The 14,517-nt window shown below is 43.1% G+C and overlaps 1 protein-coding gene across 1 annotated transcript in view; it reads right to left on the reverse strand.

Annotated features, from left to right (window-relative positions):
• Positions 1 to 1,990: 1,990 nt before the first annotated feature.
• Positions 1,991 to 14,517, reverse strand: part of LOC148026135 (uncharacterized) — a 103,967-nt gene continuing 91,440 nt past the window's right edge. Inside the window, exon 4 of the mRNA XM_087693408.1 lies at positions 1,991 to 2,860. Coding sequence (XP_087549534.1) covers positions 2,386 to 2,860 — 475 coding nt within the window. The 3' untranslated portion in view covers positions 1,991 to 2,385. The remainder of the gene's footprint in view (positions 2,861 to 14,517) is intronic.

Here is a 14,517-nt window from a genome sequence, read left to right on the forward strand (position 1 = left end):
AGAGTCTTTCAAATGGCGACCACACAGAGTATCGTCATAGAGGGGGGAGATAGCCTAGAGAGCTATGGAGATCAAAGTAGCACATAGACCATGGAGACCAGGATGCCAGACATAGAGGCTACACTAGAGAGAGACGAGAGAGATCCGTCGATGCCATGACTAGTACCTAGCAGAGAAGATGGGAGATTAAACTACATACTACCCTTACACCATCTCCTCGAAGATGTATGGCATACTCTCCCCCTCGATCCCCACTAGATAGGGCTAGTAGGTCTATAGATTCCCCCACTTTCTCTCTACTATACTCACATTACCCTATATTTTATATCTTTGTAGTTTCCATTGGCATTGTATATCACCATCATCATAAATCACATCTGCCATCACAGATGACATCTCAATATGTCACACTTTGATACTCAGTGGTGATCATCATTATACATGGTTATGTCTCATAGGTTGATTTTGGCCTTAGTAGTCACTTATGTATGTATATGCATTATATATAAGACACAAATTAGGTGAAATCTCCCCCCCAAGCATGAGAAGCCCCACACTCCCATTGCTAAGGGGAAGGGGGCAAAAGAGCAAGCAAGGGCATCATACCTCATGTGGAGAGGGTGGCCAATCTAGCTCTAGCCTTGGCCACAAAGCATATAGTCATGTCCATGCCATCATTAGTGCACTACCGCTTAAATGCATCAATGTGATACTGATACAAACAACTTGAACCTCTTGCATCTTGAAAATAGTCTCTCTAGTGCACCTAGGTCATCACCTCATGACGATAAATATCATCCACTGAACATTTGCAAAGCCCCCCATGCGCTAGAAAATTTTTCTATGGCTTGTAAGTAGAACCTAGCATATGAATACCCTTGAAATATATTTTCTATCATAATTGCATGACATATATGTTTTCCATTGTTGTATGAAATATGTATTCTTTTGAATTGTCATTTGACAAGTCAATATCCAAAATTAAAGAAAAACCTAGCCCCACATGTCATAGAGTACAACCACCCTAAGACATTTCATCACCAAGAGCACTAGCCAATCTAATTAACCCCAAAAAGAAGCAAATGTAAAATGTAAAAATGTCATACTTGTCTAAAAAGAACCAAAAGTGAGGACGTTTTTAGCTAATTGCACAACACCTCATTATAAAATGTTAATAATGTAGGGTTCTCCTTCAAGGAGTTCTTAACAAAACTCCGACTGGGAGGGAGAAGAACCTGTAAAAGCCCTCTCGGTAGTCATTCATTGAAAAACGCTTTGCACAAATACCATCTAAACTTCTTATCATGGCAAGGAAAATCAGACTCCTGGTTTCTTGATAGGGTGTAGAAAGCAACAGGTACATCTCACTGCCCATCTCCTACGAACTCGTTATGTCTCAAGCAAGTGCTAAAGAGCAGTTAGATCAATCGTACTGCAGATATGAAGTGCAGGGCCTTGCCAGAATATATTACTGTCTTTCAAGTATTGGTCGACAAGCAAACTTTTGTAATTCCACCCTAAGACTGGTGGTAGGTGAACTTTGGGGGGTGCAGCTTGGATGATCTCTCAATTCTTAAGTTGTGATGTTGTGCTGAGAAGAAAATCAAGCAAAAAAACGCTTCTGCTGCAAAGAAGAGACATTTGCAGGCATCAAACCTGTGGCGAGCCTTAGAAGGGGTGAGTGGAGTATTGCCTGAGAAGGGATGAATTTATTGCGAGTGATTGTGTACGGACATGGTCAATTACAAGCAAGAAAGACCCAAGAGTCGGCCCTCGTAAAAAACTGTTTTTTGATTTCATGTGTAAAATAGCTTAAGGAGCAGGTGTATGATTACAAAACTTAGCTGCCAAGAGGAACGTGCATTTTAGCTTTGCCAATACTCTAATTGAACACTGTGATTGGAAAACAGAATATATGTCCGGAAGAAGTGATAATTGAGCTCGGATTGAACATGTGGATGAGAATATTAGTCTTAAGAGCATGTTTTTCCATCTTTGAGTGCAGAAAGGGGTGCTAACTTTGCAAATCTAGAAGCATCATTGGTATATTGCAAACATGTTTTTTGACTCTTGCATGTGAAAACAGCGTAACATACTCAAAATTATTATTGGTCATGTCTAGTGTGGCATAATATCAGTCCTCTGCTATATACTGTTGTCCAAGATTTGGAAGATTATGAAAAGGATAAGATACACTATTGCCTCCCTTTTCTTTGAAAGCCATACACTGATGTCTTTTTTGTCCTAAAAACTAGTGACGATTTGTTATATACTTGTAAGACTGGCTATGTGGCAGTTAAGCTCACATATCAGACATAGTGGTCGAGTTAATTTGCTGGAGGATCAGACTGTCAAAACAACAAATCCCACCATCTCCTTAGAACATTATGAAACATCAGCCAGAATGTGCTGCTTTTCCACTGACAAGGGGTCAGAGACCTCCTCTTGAGAAGTCCCTAGCTCTGTGTCCTCCTTGAGACTAACATAGCCTGATTGTTTCGGATTGTGAAACTCTGAAACACTAGAGGACAATTCCATCTGGGCAACCATCTCTGCACGTGCTCTGTCACGGTCCCTAGGGTATGTCCAATAGAGAAGAGAGTATATCAAACAGCAAAGTGTGTAGGGTATTCCAAATGCAGTGTATAGAGCCTTTGCCAATGCAGCTGCATTCTTCTTGTCAGCAACTACAGCAGTTCCGCCAGCATGCATAGCAGGAGATGTTATGTAGCCAAAAACATGCTCAGAAAGAATGCCCACCAGAGGGGGTGCAAAGGATGATAATACAGATTCAAATGACCTGTCGAGGGCATACACACTGGTCCGTGATTTCTCTGGCACGATTTCTGCAAAAATGGGGCTGCACCACCAAACACAAACATATCAGAAATTTCTGTCCATCAGAAAATTGCAGAATTTTAGGAGAACAATATCACTATTCATAAAAGAATGTGTTCTTTTTAAGTATCCTCCTAACATTTACATTCTGTTTTTTATTTCATTTATGTAGTGAAGATACATGAACCTAAAGAAAACCAGGTGAAAGCTTACAAAGGCCCGTGTCTAGGTTGAGAGGAGGGATGAGAGGCTAAGGGAAAACTCAATAAAAATTTTATTGAATTGATGTTGTTTGAAATTTTTGTTTATGACAAGATGTCTTTACAAAGAGAATGACACTATGACAATAGAGACAGGCCAAAAATGCTATGGAGGCGAGAAAAGGTACATGATCTCTCTGCAGTCACAAAACTTACCTCTTATACTCTTAGCTTCACTTAAAGAACCAAACCAGGCAGCATGGCAGTGCTTTAGTTTACATCTGTAACACTTCGGTCAAGTTTTTTGAAGTCAACAATCAAACTCAAGACAACAGCGAGCATGGGCGTGCGAGAAAGGAGAAGATTTGCTGAAGCTATTGCTGGTTTTTGCCGTTAGAGAAGGAAGAAGGCTACGTTTTGGGCCTTCAAGTGCAGATTTTACCTTTTCATCACCTCCGGCAGGCAAAGAAGGAGGGGGACGAGCAAACCATAGCCCTAGCAAGCTGTATTCTCACAGTCAGAGGGGGCTGCTCATTGTGTTCTGTGCAGGCATTGTAGATGAAGATATCTTCTGAGGCCAAGACAGTTTCAGGCGATCATGAACCGGAAGATCCCCGTCTTACCGGCTCTTCCATCAAATCAAAAGCTCGATGGCAAGAACTACCACACCTAGTGGTCATGATGCTTGCCATCCTGGAATTCTATGATTTGGCGGAGCTTGTTATGGAGGCTATTTATCATCCTTCTTCGCGAGATGAGTCCAGACTCTCTTCCAATGAAAAGATGGAGTTGGCAAAGGCTTAGGCACATTGAGATAAACTCAATGCTCACACTCGCTCGTTTTTATTTCTCTCATACACTACAGCTGTTATCTCTCATATTGAGCATTTGATGGTAGCCTGGGAGATATGACTGGAGCTTGATCAGATGTACAATTAAATGACTCTCATGAAGCGAGTTTCTTTGGAAGTGCAGCTACGGACCATGAGTTTTAACAAGTCATCTTCTATGCGCAAGCATATCAACAAGTTGAGGCAGCTTCAAATGCAGGTTCAAAACGTAGGGAAGGTGATCACTTCTGAAGACATGGTGATAACTCTTCTTTCATAGTTACCGCCCCGCTTCAATGGTTTTTATTCCGCCTTGATTGCTTCAAGGGAGTCTGAGACTCTTCGGTGGGAAGAGTTGGTTCCTATGGTCTTGGACCAAGAGGAGCAATTAAAAGAAACTGATGCTTCGAAATCTAAGGCCTTGTTTGGTCAATCGTCTCAAAAAAAGCGGAAGGACCAAAAGAATAAGAAGGTGGACATATCTAATAAGGACAAAGACAAGGAGTCTACTTGTCACATTTGTGGCAAAACAGGTCACTAGAAGAAGGCTTGCCCCCGACAAGGAGAAGAAGGAGAAATCTTCCAAGGATTTCGGAGTGGTGGCTGCTCTCTCATTAGCTGCTTTCCTCCACTTAGAGGTGGTTGAAGATTCAACCTCGATAGCTTTTGATGTTACGTTGTCGGCCCCATACACTCAGAAGTGGATTGTTGATAGTGGTACCTCCCGACACATGACTCTTTCAGCAGGTGTTGCTCATTGGTGGCCTTCTCATGGCTAGATTCTCATTGGTGATAGTTCGTCTATTCCTATACAGGGTTGGGACAACATGCATCTTATTCTAGATGGACGTGGTGGTGTCCATACATCCGAGGTACTTTATGTGCCGGCTTTGGGGTACCATATTCTTTCCGCTACACAAGATTTGTGCCCTCAGTCTTTTGGTCGAATTTGATGTGGATTCTTTTCGGATTCTTGATCGAGGATCGAGACAGGTTCTTTCTTCAGGTTATGAGTATAATCGAGTCTACAATTTGCAGCCTTCTTGTGCCTTGGCTTCTCTTCTTCTTACCTCACAAACTCAGTCCGAGCTTTGGCATGCTCAATATGGCTACCTCAATTATGATTACCTTCGGAAGGCGTTTAAGGGACAACTTGTTCGAGGTTTGCCAAATATTATGGTGAGCCAGCAGCCTTGTGTATCCTGCATCCATGGGAAGCAGACTCATGATGTTATTCCCAACAAGGCTTCAAGACGGTCTTTAACATCCTTGGAGCTTGTTTCTACCAATCTTTGTGGACCGATGAGGATAGAGTCCCCTAGAGGGAGCTTGTATTTCATGCTCATTGTGGATGATTATAGCAGAGGATGACATGGGCTTATTTTTTGAAGCTGAAGTCGGAGGCTTTCTCCAACGGTAAGGATTGATTGCTCCTTGAGGAGAACCGAACAGGCTGGAAGCTGAAGACCTTACGATTGGATAAGAGCGGAGAATTTGTTTCTAATGAGTTTACTTGTTTTTGTGCAGATCATCGTATTCATTGGGAGTTTGCCAATACAAACACCCCTTAGGAGAATGGCATCTTGGAGCGGAAGAATTAAAGTGTGATCGAGATGGTCCATACGATGATGGAGCATCGTCGAACACCTTAGTGTCTATGGGATGAGACTATAGCTACTGCAGTTCACATCCTTAATCGTTTCCCTACTTCCAATGTTGTTGGTATGACTCCATATGAGAAATACTTTGGTTCCAAGCCAAATATTTCTTATTTCAGGGTTTTTGGGTATGATGCCTATGTTCACATCCTGAAGACATAGCGTGATAGGGTTTTTGGGTATGATGTCTATGTTCACATCCTGAAGACATAGCGTGACAAATTCGACGCAGCTTTCAAAAGACAGGTGTTTGTTGGCTATAGATTGTAGTCTCAAGGCTATTGATTGTATGATCCTATTAAGTGGGTGTCTACATGAGCTGTGATGTTCGAAGTTCCAACCCGAGACGGGGTTGAGGAACACCTTGTTCTTGGAGATCCCGGTGATAGCTTGTGGCCGCATTGACTATTCCTCTAGAGCCTGTGCCTCTTGAGGACTCTTCTTGGGATAAGGAGCTTAGTTCCCAACCACCAGATTCACTGATTGCTCCCTCGCTGTTAGTGGACCTTCCAGTAACTTCAGCACATGTAGAGTGACGAGGAGAGATCCGGCCTCCCCTCATTGGGCTCCTAACACTCTTCATGATGCATGGATTAAGGGGGTCCCTGAGGAGTGGCACCTGTAGGATGGCCCATGGTGTTCTCAGAGGAACCAAGCACACCACACTGAGCTTGTTTACACTAATTGTTGTTTGATGACTCGTGTCATGTAGAATCGGGAGCCCACTTCTGGAAATGAGGCTTTACAACATGATCATTGGCAGAGACCAAGTATCGCCGTGATGGCACATTGGAAAAGCACAAGGCCCGCCTTGTTGCTAAAGGTTTTGCACAATGCCTAGTATTGATTTCCATTATACTTTTGCCCCTACAGCTCGGATGGCTACCATTCACATAGTTCTTGCCTTGGCTAGCCACAAGAGATGGCCAGTTTATCAGCTAGATGTCAAGTCTGCCTTCTTGAATGGAAAGTTGAAGGAGGAGATCTATGTTGAGTAGCCTTCTAGCTTTGGTTCTTCTCATGGTAAGGTGTACCAGTTGCAGAAGGCTCTTTATGGCCTTAAGTAGGATCCCCGTACTTGCAATGAGAAGATTGACTCATTCCTCCAGGAGCAATTAGGGTATTGACATTCCAAAGCCGACCCCCAGTTGTATGTCCACACCTTAGGTGAAGGTCGTGTGTTGTTTGTCCTTTATGTGGATGACTTGATTGTGACACGAGACCATACTCAAATGGTCGAGCAAACAAAGGTAGCACTTATTGAGAAGTCTGAGATGGCAGACATGGGACTCCTTCACTTCTTTCTCGGTCATGAGATCTATCAAACTCTGAGGGCGATCTTTATTTTCCAGCAACGATATGTATAGGAACTCTTGGCTACGTGTGAGATGGAGGGATGCAAGTCTCTTACAACTCCTATGGACCCGAATTGGAAGTCTATAGCTCATTCTGATTCTCCTTTGGCGGATGCTACCCGTTATAGGCAGTTGGTTGGTTCCTTGATCTGGCTTCTTAATACCCGTGTTGACTTATGTTATGCTGTAGGTGTGCTGGCCGGGTTCATGAGTGAACCCAAGATGGTGCACTTACAAGCTGCTCTCAGAGGATTATACGGTTTGTAAGGGGGACTCCTTATCTTGGGATCTATTATCTTGCTGCTATAGGTGCTATGGACTTGGTCCTTGCACGTTGGAGTGGTTCAGATTGGGCTAGTGATGTGGATCATCACAAGTCCACCACAGGTTATTGTTTTACCTTGGGGAACTAGTGCTATTTCCTAGAGCAGCAAGAAGCAACCTACGATTGCTCTTTCTTCGACTAAGGCAAAGTATCGGGTGGCATCTTCTACTACATGTGAGACAGTGTGGCTTCACAAGCTTCTAGAGGAGCTTGGCTCCCCGCAAATAGCCCGCAGACAGGTCCTATTGTTCTACAATGTGACAATGAGAGTTGCATTGCCTTGGCTAGGAATCTTGTGTTTCATGCTTGGACGAAGCATATTGAGACCCAGTACCATTTCATTCGGGAGAAGATTCTAGATGAGACCATTTCCATGGTCTATTGCAAGACAGAGGACAATCTTACAAACTTGTTTACCAAGGTGCTTCCCGACGCTTTACTTCGACAGCACTCCAGATCCCTTAGCCTTCTACCGTGTCCACGATTTGAGAGAGGGTGTCAGAGCTGGATATTCCTTGGACAGGCAGGAGTAGCAGAAGCAGCTGGTGCAGCAAGCGTTAGGTGCTGGAGAAGTGCCACATGGCAGCTCGTCAGTCGGAGTCAGACTGTGCAGTCGGCGGACAGCTGCTGTCCAATCGGCTGCATTAATTGTAGCTGACCTGCATTATTTGTGGTATTTTTCCCAGCCTATCTATAGGCTCTGATTTCAGCAGTCTCAGTTAGTTGTTTTCACATATTTCAGGCCGCAGATTGTGGAGACTGACTGCCCTCGAGGCTGATGAAGACTGAGATCTTCGAGGTGGAGACATGCAGATATTCTCTCTGCACTCATGTATAATTTTACATCCTTATACAGCATTCTTCACTGTAGATTTTCTGTGTTTCAATCTCAGTTACACAAGAGATCATCCGAGCAAAACTGGGCGCTGCACCCATGGTAGTTGAGGTATTATTGCAAGAAACTATTTTCGCCAGAGGATATGGCAGCTCCCTAAAGACCGATATCCTAGACTAGCTCTAGAGTCTTCAAGACAGCTTGCAACAGAGGGAGATAGACAGTGTTGGTATGCACATATGAGCACATGGCTGAACTCACATGGCATGAGTACAAATAGACTGCCACCGTTCAATTACAGCCTCGACTGCCCTACTTTGAGCCTCAGTCATGAGAGCTGAATAGTGTAATCAGAGCAAACATCACTAAAGTGGAGACAGAAAGGACTTGGTCCAAGCCCCCTTTCCCATTAAGCAGGAAAATGGCACAATACCAATGTCACTTCTTGTAGCTTTCTCATGATGGTTTCATAGTGAGGCCGAGATACATGGATGCTCAACTTTCCCATGGACTCCGAGTTGCTATTGGTCAGATTCACACCTCATCGCATCAGCTGATGATTGAGACAGGTCGATGCAGCCATATTGCAGCCAATGAGAGGATGTGCCAGCTTTGTGGATGGGAGCAAAAAACAAAGGAGCACTACATTTGTAGATTTACTGTGTACTATGATATCCGAGGCCGCTATCATTGCCTCTTTAAGGAGAGCTTTGGACCACTAAGATGGGTGATGGACTATGAGGACCAAAGATGTTTGGGCCTTTTCTTATTGGAGCTTCAGCGATGCAGAGCATTATTGTAACGAGGTAGGAGGCGATCCCAGCGTCATCCACCCCTCCAGAGAGCAATTATAGACTATTTCAGCACAGTTGAACCCCCAACTACTACCAGCCCATACACTACATCTCCTACTGATAGGCATTGTCAAGATACAGTATTAGGGTGGCACCACAGCTGACAGAGCTACATTGTTATGCAGAGCACAATGCCCTAGAGTACCTACTCGGCAACATACACGTGCCCATATGCGTCACATTCGCATCACGATTGCTCGTTACAAAGAGATTGGCGTGGTGACTCAGTCGAAGGTAGTTTGCAGAGTCTTGGTTGATTCCGTAGACTAAGGGGGAGATACTCTATACTCTTTTTGATATTTTAAAACTTAGTTTTTTCCAACTTTTTCAGTTTTTCCATACTTCTCATTCCAATCTACCATGTAGATCTACACATAAATTTTCTCTCTTCTTCTTTGATGAGAGATGATGATACTAGTTGTATTGGTTATGGTCTCATAGGCCACTCTGGCCTTTTAGAGACGTTAATAGATCTTTCTTTCTTTCTTTCTTTCTTTCTTTCTTTCTCTTTCTCTTCTCTCTCTGTTCACTCTTTGTATTGGTCATTCGCCTGCGCATAGCTTCACTCTAACAAGGGATAGGAATGAATTTGTCAAAAGTAGATGCAATGATAGGAGCATAGAGATGTTGGAACAGAGATGGCAGCTATCTGCTCAGCACAGTGTAGACAGTAGAGAGAGTGAGAGTGTGGTCACTCCTTGACACTTGATTAGTTCCAAAGTATGTAACACAAAGTACAAAGTACAACTCTTATACTTGAGGGTTGTGTAAGTGCCTTAAGGTGCATTCACACACGAAAGTGTGTAATGTGTGATAAGTAACCGAACTGTGTAACATAAAACACAAATAAAGAATAATATGACTGGGGAAAAAATCTCTCTTATGGAGAGTACAAAGTGCCCTAGTGTCCTACTATGGATCATTGACACTCTTATGTGAGCATAGGCATGAGTAACCCAACAAACCTCACTGGAGTGAAAAGTGATTAGAATACAAGGATCATCCACCAAAGGAGATCAAATTTAGAGCATTGCGAAATACTTCAAATTTGTCTCAAGGAAGAGCTTTGGTGAAGATGTCTGCCGCATTGTTGTTGGTAGGACAGTAGACAAGGCTGATATCCCCTACATGTAGCCTCTCTTTGATAAAGTGGTAATGTGTCTCAATGTGTTTTGTACATGCATGAAACACTAGGTTCCATGCCACTGCAATGGCACTCTGATTGTTAGTAAACAAAGGAGTAGACTCCATGATAGACACACCAAGATCAGCCAACAAACGCCTTAGTCATGCACATTCCAATGTAGTAGTGAAAGTTGGCTTATATTCAGCTTCACAAGACGATGTGGCCACAATGGATTGTCTCTTACTAAGCCAAGAAATACAAGATGAGCCAAGAAAGAAGCAATTTCTACTTGTAGAGTGACGAGAATTAAAATCTCCAACCCAATCAGAATCACTGTAAGCATGTAACTGCAATAGCCCCCCTTTGGCATAAAGCAATCCAAAAGTCCTAGTGCCTTGCAACTAACGGAAAACATGTTTCATACCTTACCAATGTGGCATGCATGGGCTGTGCATATATCTCCTCATGGTTAAAATTGCAAACTGAATATCTGGCCTTGTGTTGCATAAATACATGAGACATCCAACTATCGGAGCATATGTATAAATGTCAAACATATCACTGTCATCATGCAAAGACAGCTTGAGTCCAGTCTCCATCGGCGTACTTACTAGCTTGCAATCCTAGAAGCCAAATTTCTTAAAGAGTTTACCAATATATCTAGACTGTGACAATCCAATGCCCCTAGTATCATGAAGAAACTAAATGGCCAAATAGTAATGTAGAGGCCCCAAATTTGACATTTCAAAAGTTTGCTGCAAATTTTTCTTAAATGTTAAAATCTAACCAACATGTGTCCTTGTGAGCAGAAGGTCATCCACATAAAGATGAATGACCAGCAAGGACCCCCCCTCTTTGCATTCGTAAAGAGTAGACTTTGATGGGCTATTAATGAACCCTTGGCTAAGTAAGAAGGCATCAATTTTGGCATACCAAGCTCATGGAGCTTGTTTCAAACCATACAAAGCCTTTTTCAACTTGTATACCAAGTGTTTGGATCCTTTAACTCAGGGTTGTCACATCTGATGGCATCCAATTAGTATAGTCCGATGCTAGTACGGTACTAATCGGACTAATAAATCTCGGACTTGCATCCAATGTTACGTCCGATGAAAGAAAAAATACATATAATTTTAAAGCTATGCTTAATGTTTGGACTTAAAAGTTAAACCATAAACTTAGAGATTCAAGTCAAAAGTAAGTGCAAAAGAGAATTGAAACAAGACTCAAGAGTCAAGACTCAAAGAGTGTAGCATGAATAATGAAACCAACAACTTAACAACTTTATTATGACCCAGATATGCAATCTCACACAAAAAGTAGATAAAAGTGGATTGAGATAAAAGCCAACATCCATGGCTCAATCCAAATCAAGATACATGATTACTCTAGATGCTTATATCACTCTCGGCATCAAAGGTGAAAGCATCCTCGTCGCCGCTTAAGGAGCCATTACCCCCCTCAACAAAATCACCCTCACTAATGACATTGCCCTCGTCATCATACTCGAGCTCTCTAAGCTCTGTCTTCTTGGGCCGAACTAGGAGTACTTCTCGAGCCACTCCCACGCCTCGTGTAGCATCTAAGGGTCCCATGAGCATCACAGGCAACCGATATGAATGCCGAAGTCAAAGCTCTATAGCTATCGATGCAAGGGTGAATAACAACACCGACACGGCTTACGCGAGTGCGAGAGACACAGTAGTCTATCTCCTCAAGCTCCAAGTAAAGCTCCCTAAAGATTTGTTCCTTCTCCAAGTCTCTCTTGTGAGTCACACTTTTAAGTGTGCTAGTGGAGAGCTTGAGTGAATCCACATTTATCTATACATTTAAAGGATGAAAAACTTAGATTAAACAAATGAAACTTCTCTAAATATATTTTATAATCTATGAATAAAGTTATGAGCTAAAAAGTATAAAAATTGGATATATGATACCTGTCTTGCCATAGACATCTCATGCATATTACATAGCATGCGTAAATTGGAGCAACAATAAATTAGTCGCTCCATTTGTCGTTTGCTCACCTTATTACGAATTTTGGTGTGCACAATGGAATAGGCGGCAAGACCAATTCCTCTCACATGCACCCAACGAATAATCCTAAACCATGTAAAGAAAAAGTAAGTTTAAACTTTAAACTTGCAAGTTGTAACTAGAATTAAATGAAAAAGAGAAGAGATTTTCAAAAAAAACTTGTGCAAGAATGCATAAGGCTACTCTTTGGAGATGGGGCAATTGGTAGCCAAATGACTCCCACCAGAAAAGGGGCTTCACCAACGATTTCCACTTTCACAAATGGGAGATGCGAAAGCAGTACCCATTTGATCGCTATAATTGATGAGCTCTTGGAGGAAGGCACCACGATGCTCTTCCGTCAAAGCCTTTGGAAGAAAGACATCACGATCGACAAGGACATTGGCATCCATGAAGAAAAAGGGTTTTTTAAATACGAGATGCAAGAGTGCCACAAACCCATATATAGGTCACTTAATCCATTCCCATCTCTTCTATGTTATAAAGAGAATATCATATCTTTTAGGGGTGATATCCAAGATATCACTACAATAGGTGTAAGAGGATAGAGATTTAGAGGGAGATTTAGAGGTGAATTTTGAAAAGAAAGAGAGCAAGACAATATGAATTATAGATTTTAAAACTAAAAAGAATCATGAATCTTTTTTTTTTTTTTTAATGAATATAATACCATGAACAAGAGGCCTTCCCATTCAAGATGGTTGATGATTGTATCTCCTTCATCACATCCACCATAAGATGATAGAGGAGACCAATAGCAACTCCCTCCATGTTTGTCATGAAAAGCGCCTCATAGATGGGAGTCACAGCAATGACAACGCCTCTCACATCTGTCCAAAATTCCTCCTTTAAGCAAAGCCTTTGAACGGCCTTTGCTTCCACTTGGCTTGATGTGGACTCCCCTTCAAGCCACTCCTTAAACTCATCTGGCACAACCGTTTTTTATAGCTTATTGCGAACATCATAGAGATGCTTGAGAAGAAGCTTCATGACCAACAACCGAGTCTTCAAGGGCTTCTTCAACTCCAAGTCTGAGTATAAGCGATAATATCGCAAGAACTCGGACCTTGACCTTGGAGTTGACAAAGCCAACGATTGTGCAAGCATCGTTGACAAGCCTCACCACCCACTCCAACTTGCCTATATCTTCCATAAGAAGATTTAGACAATGTGTAGCGCATGGTGTCCATACTATGGACGGAAACTCGGTCTCAAGTTTCCACCCCATAGATGTACAATTCAAGGTGTTGTCCATGATAACTTATACCACATTTTGCGGCTCAACCTACAAGATTATACACGATGAAGTTAGAATAAATTTGGGAGATTAAAAGAAAAGAGAGATTACAAAATAATGGATTTAGAAGTATTATCTCAATGATGACTTGCTGTATATGCCAATACATGAAAAAGCCCATGATTCTCCTTCTCCTTGTGCCCGCATCCACCGCTCGTAGGAAGTATGTGCCAAGTGGGCGAGAGACAAGGATGTTGATAATCCCCCTTTTTTTGGGGTAACTCTATCCATCGGATAGAATAGAGCATCCATTCTTCGCCCAACCGGCATGCATGGGCTCAAGAGACTTGTCAATCCTCTCTCTCTCCTCATATAGTCTCTTGGTACGCATGTCATTGTATGTGACACCAGATCATCCCTCACATGGACCAATAGCAATAATGGCTTTTACCGTCCGCTTCCATTGATCCACTTTGAGAATATGGAAAGAGAGATTGCACTCAATTATGATGCATGCAATCTCTATTTCCACTTGTCTTTGCCTCTCCTTGCGAAAGGAGAGAGGATTGGAAACTTGCACCATTGCTTGGGCAAGAGTGGCTTGTCTCTTGGACATAGGTATATCACTCAAATGGCTTTTTCTAGATGGGAATGAGATGGAGGGGGGGAGATTTTTTATAGAAAGGGAGAGTGCTTTCGGGGTCTAGGGTTGGAGGGGGGGGGGGGGGGAGAGAGAGAGAGAGAGAGAGAGAGAGAGAGAATGGCGAGCGTGAAGATCGACGATGGTGTCCTGTCCTTGCGCCGTCAGAGGATGCCCTAAATCGCCTGCGCCGTCGTTTTTTGCCTGCGACCGTCATCTTGCACGCGGGCGCCTACCTGTGGAGGCTCAGAATTCGCCGTCGACGTTCGTGCCTGCCAAGTCTGCGTCGTCCCTCTTTTCTTTGCTGCCGTCGCGTCGTCTGCCATGGCCATCAGGTCGCGACCTGGTCTCCCTCTGCGGTGTGACCCTGCCCTACTGCGCGGAGTCTTGCCTGACGTCTCCCCTCGGACGCTGCACAGTCGCCTGGATCTGTGCCCTCAGCTACTCGCCTGCGTTCACACGCCCTGTTGGTCAGGGGTTCACTTGCTCGCGTCTAGCAGGTTCAGCACAGGAGCCCCGTTGCAGTCCTATTGCTGCAGTCGGGGGCGGTCTCTTGATTTTGCAGGCCTGCGGGACCTGCAG

Source organism: Lygodium microphyllum, chromosome 14 (assembly GCF_053477565.2).
Source record: "Lygodium microphyllum isolate KBCC chromosome 14, Lygodium_microphyllum_v1.1.10, whole genome shotgun sequence".
Lineage (NCBI taxonomy): Eukaryota > Viridiplantae > Streptophyta > Polypodiopsida > Schizaeales > Lygodiaceae > Lygodium > Lygodium microphyllum.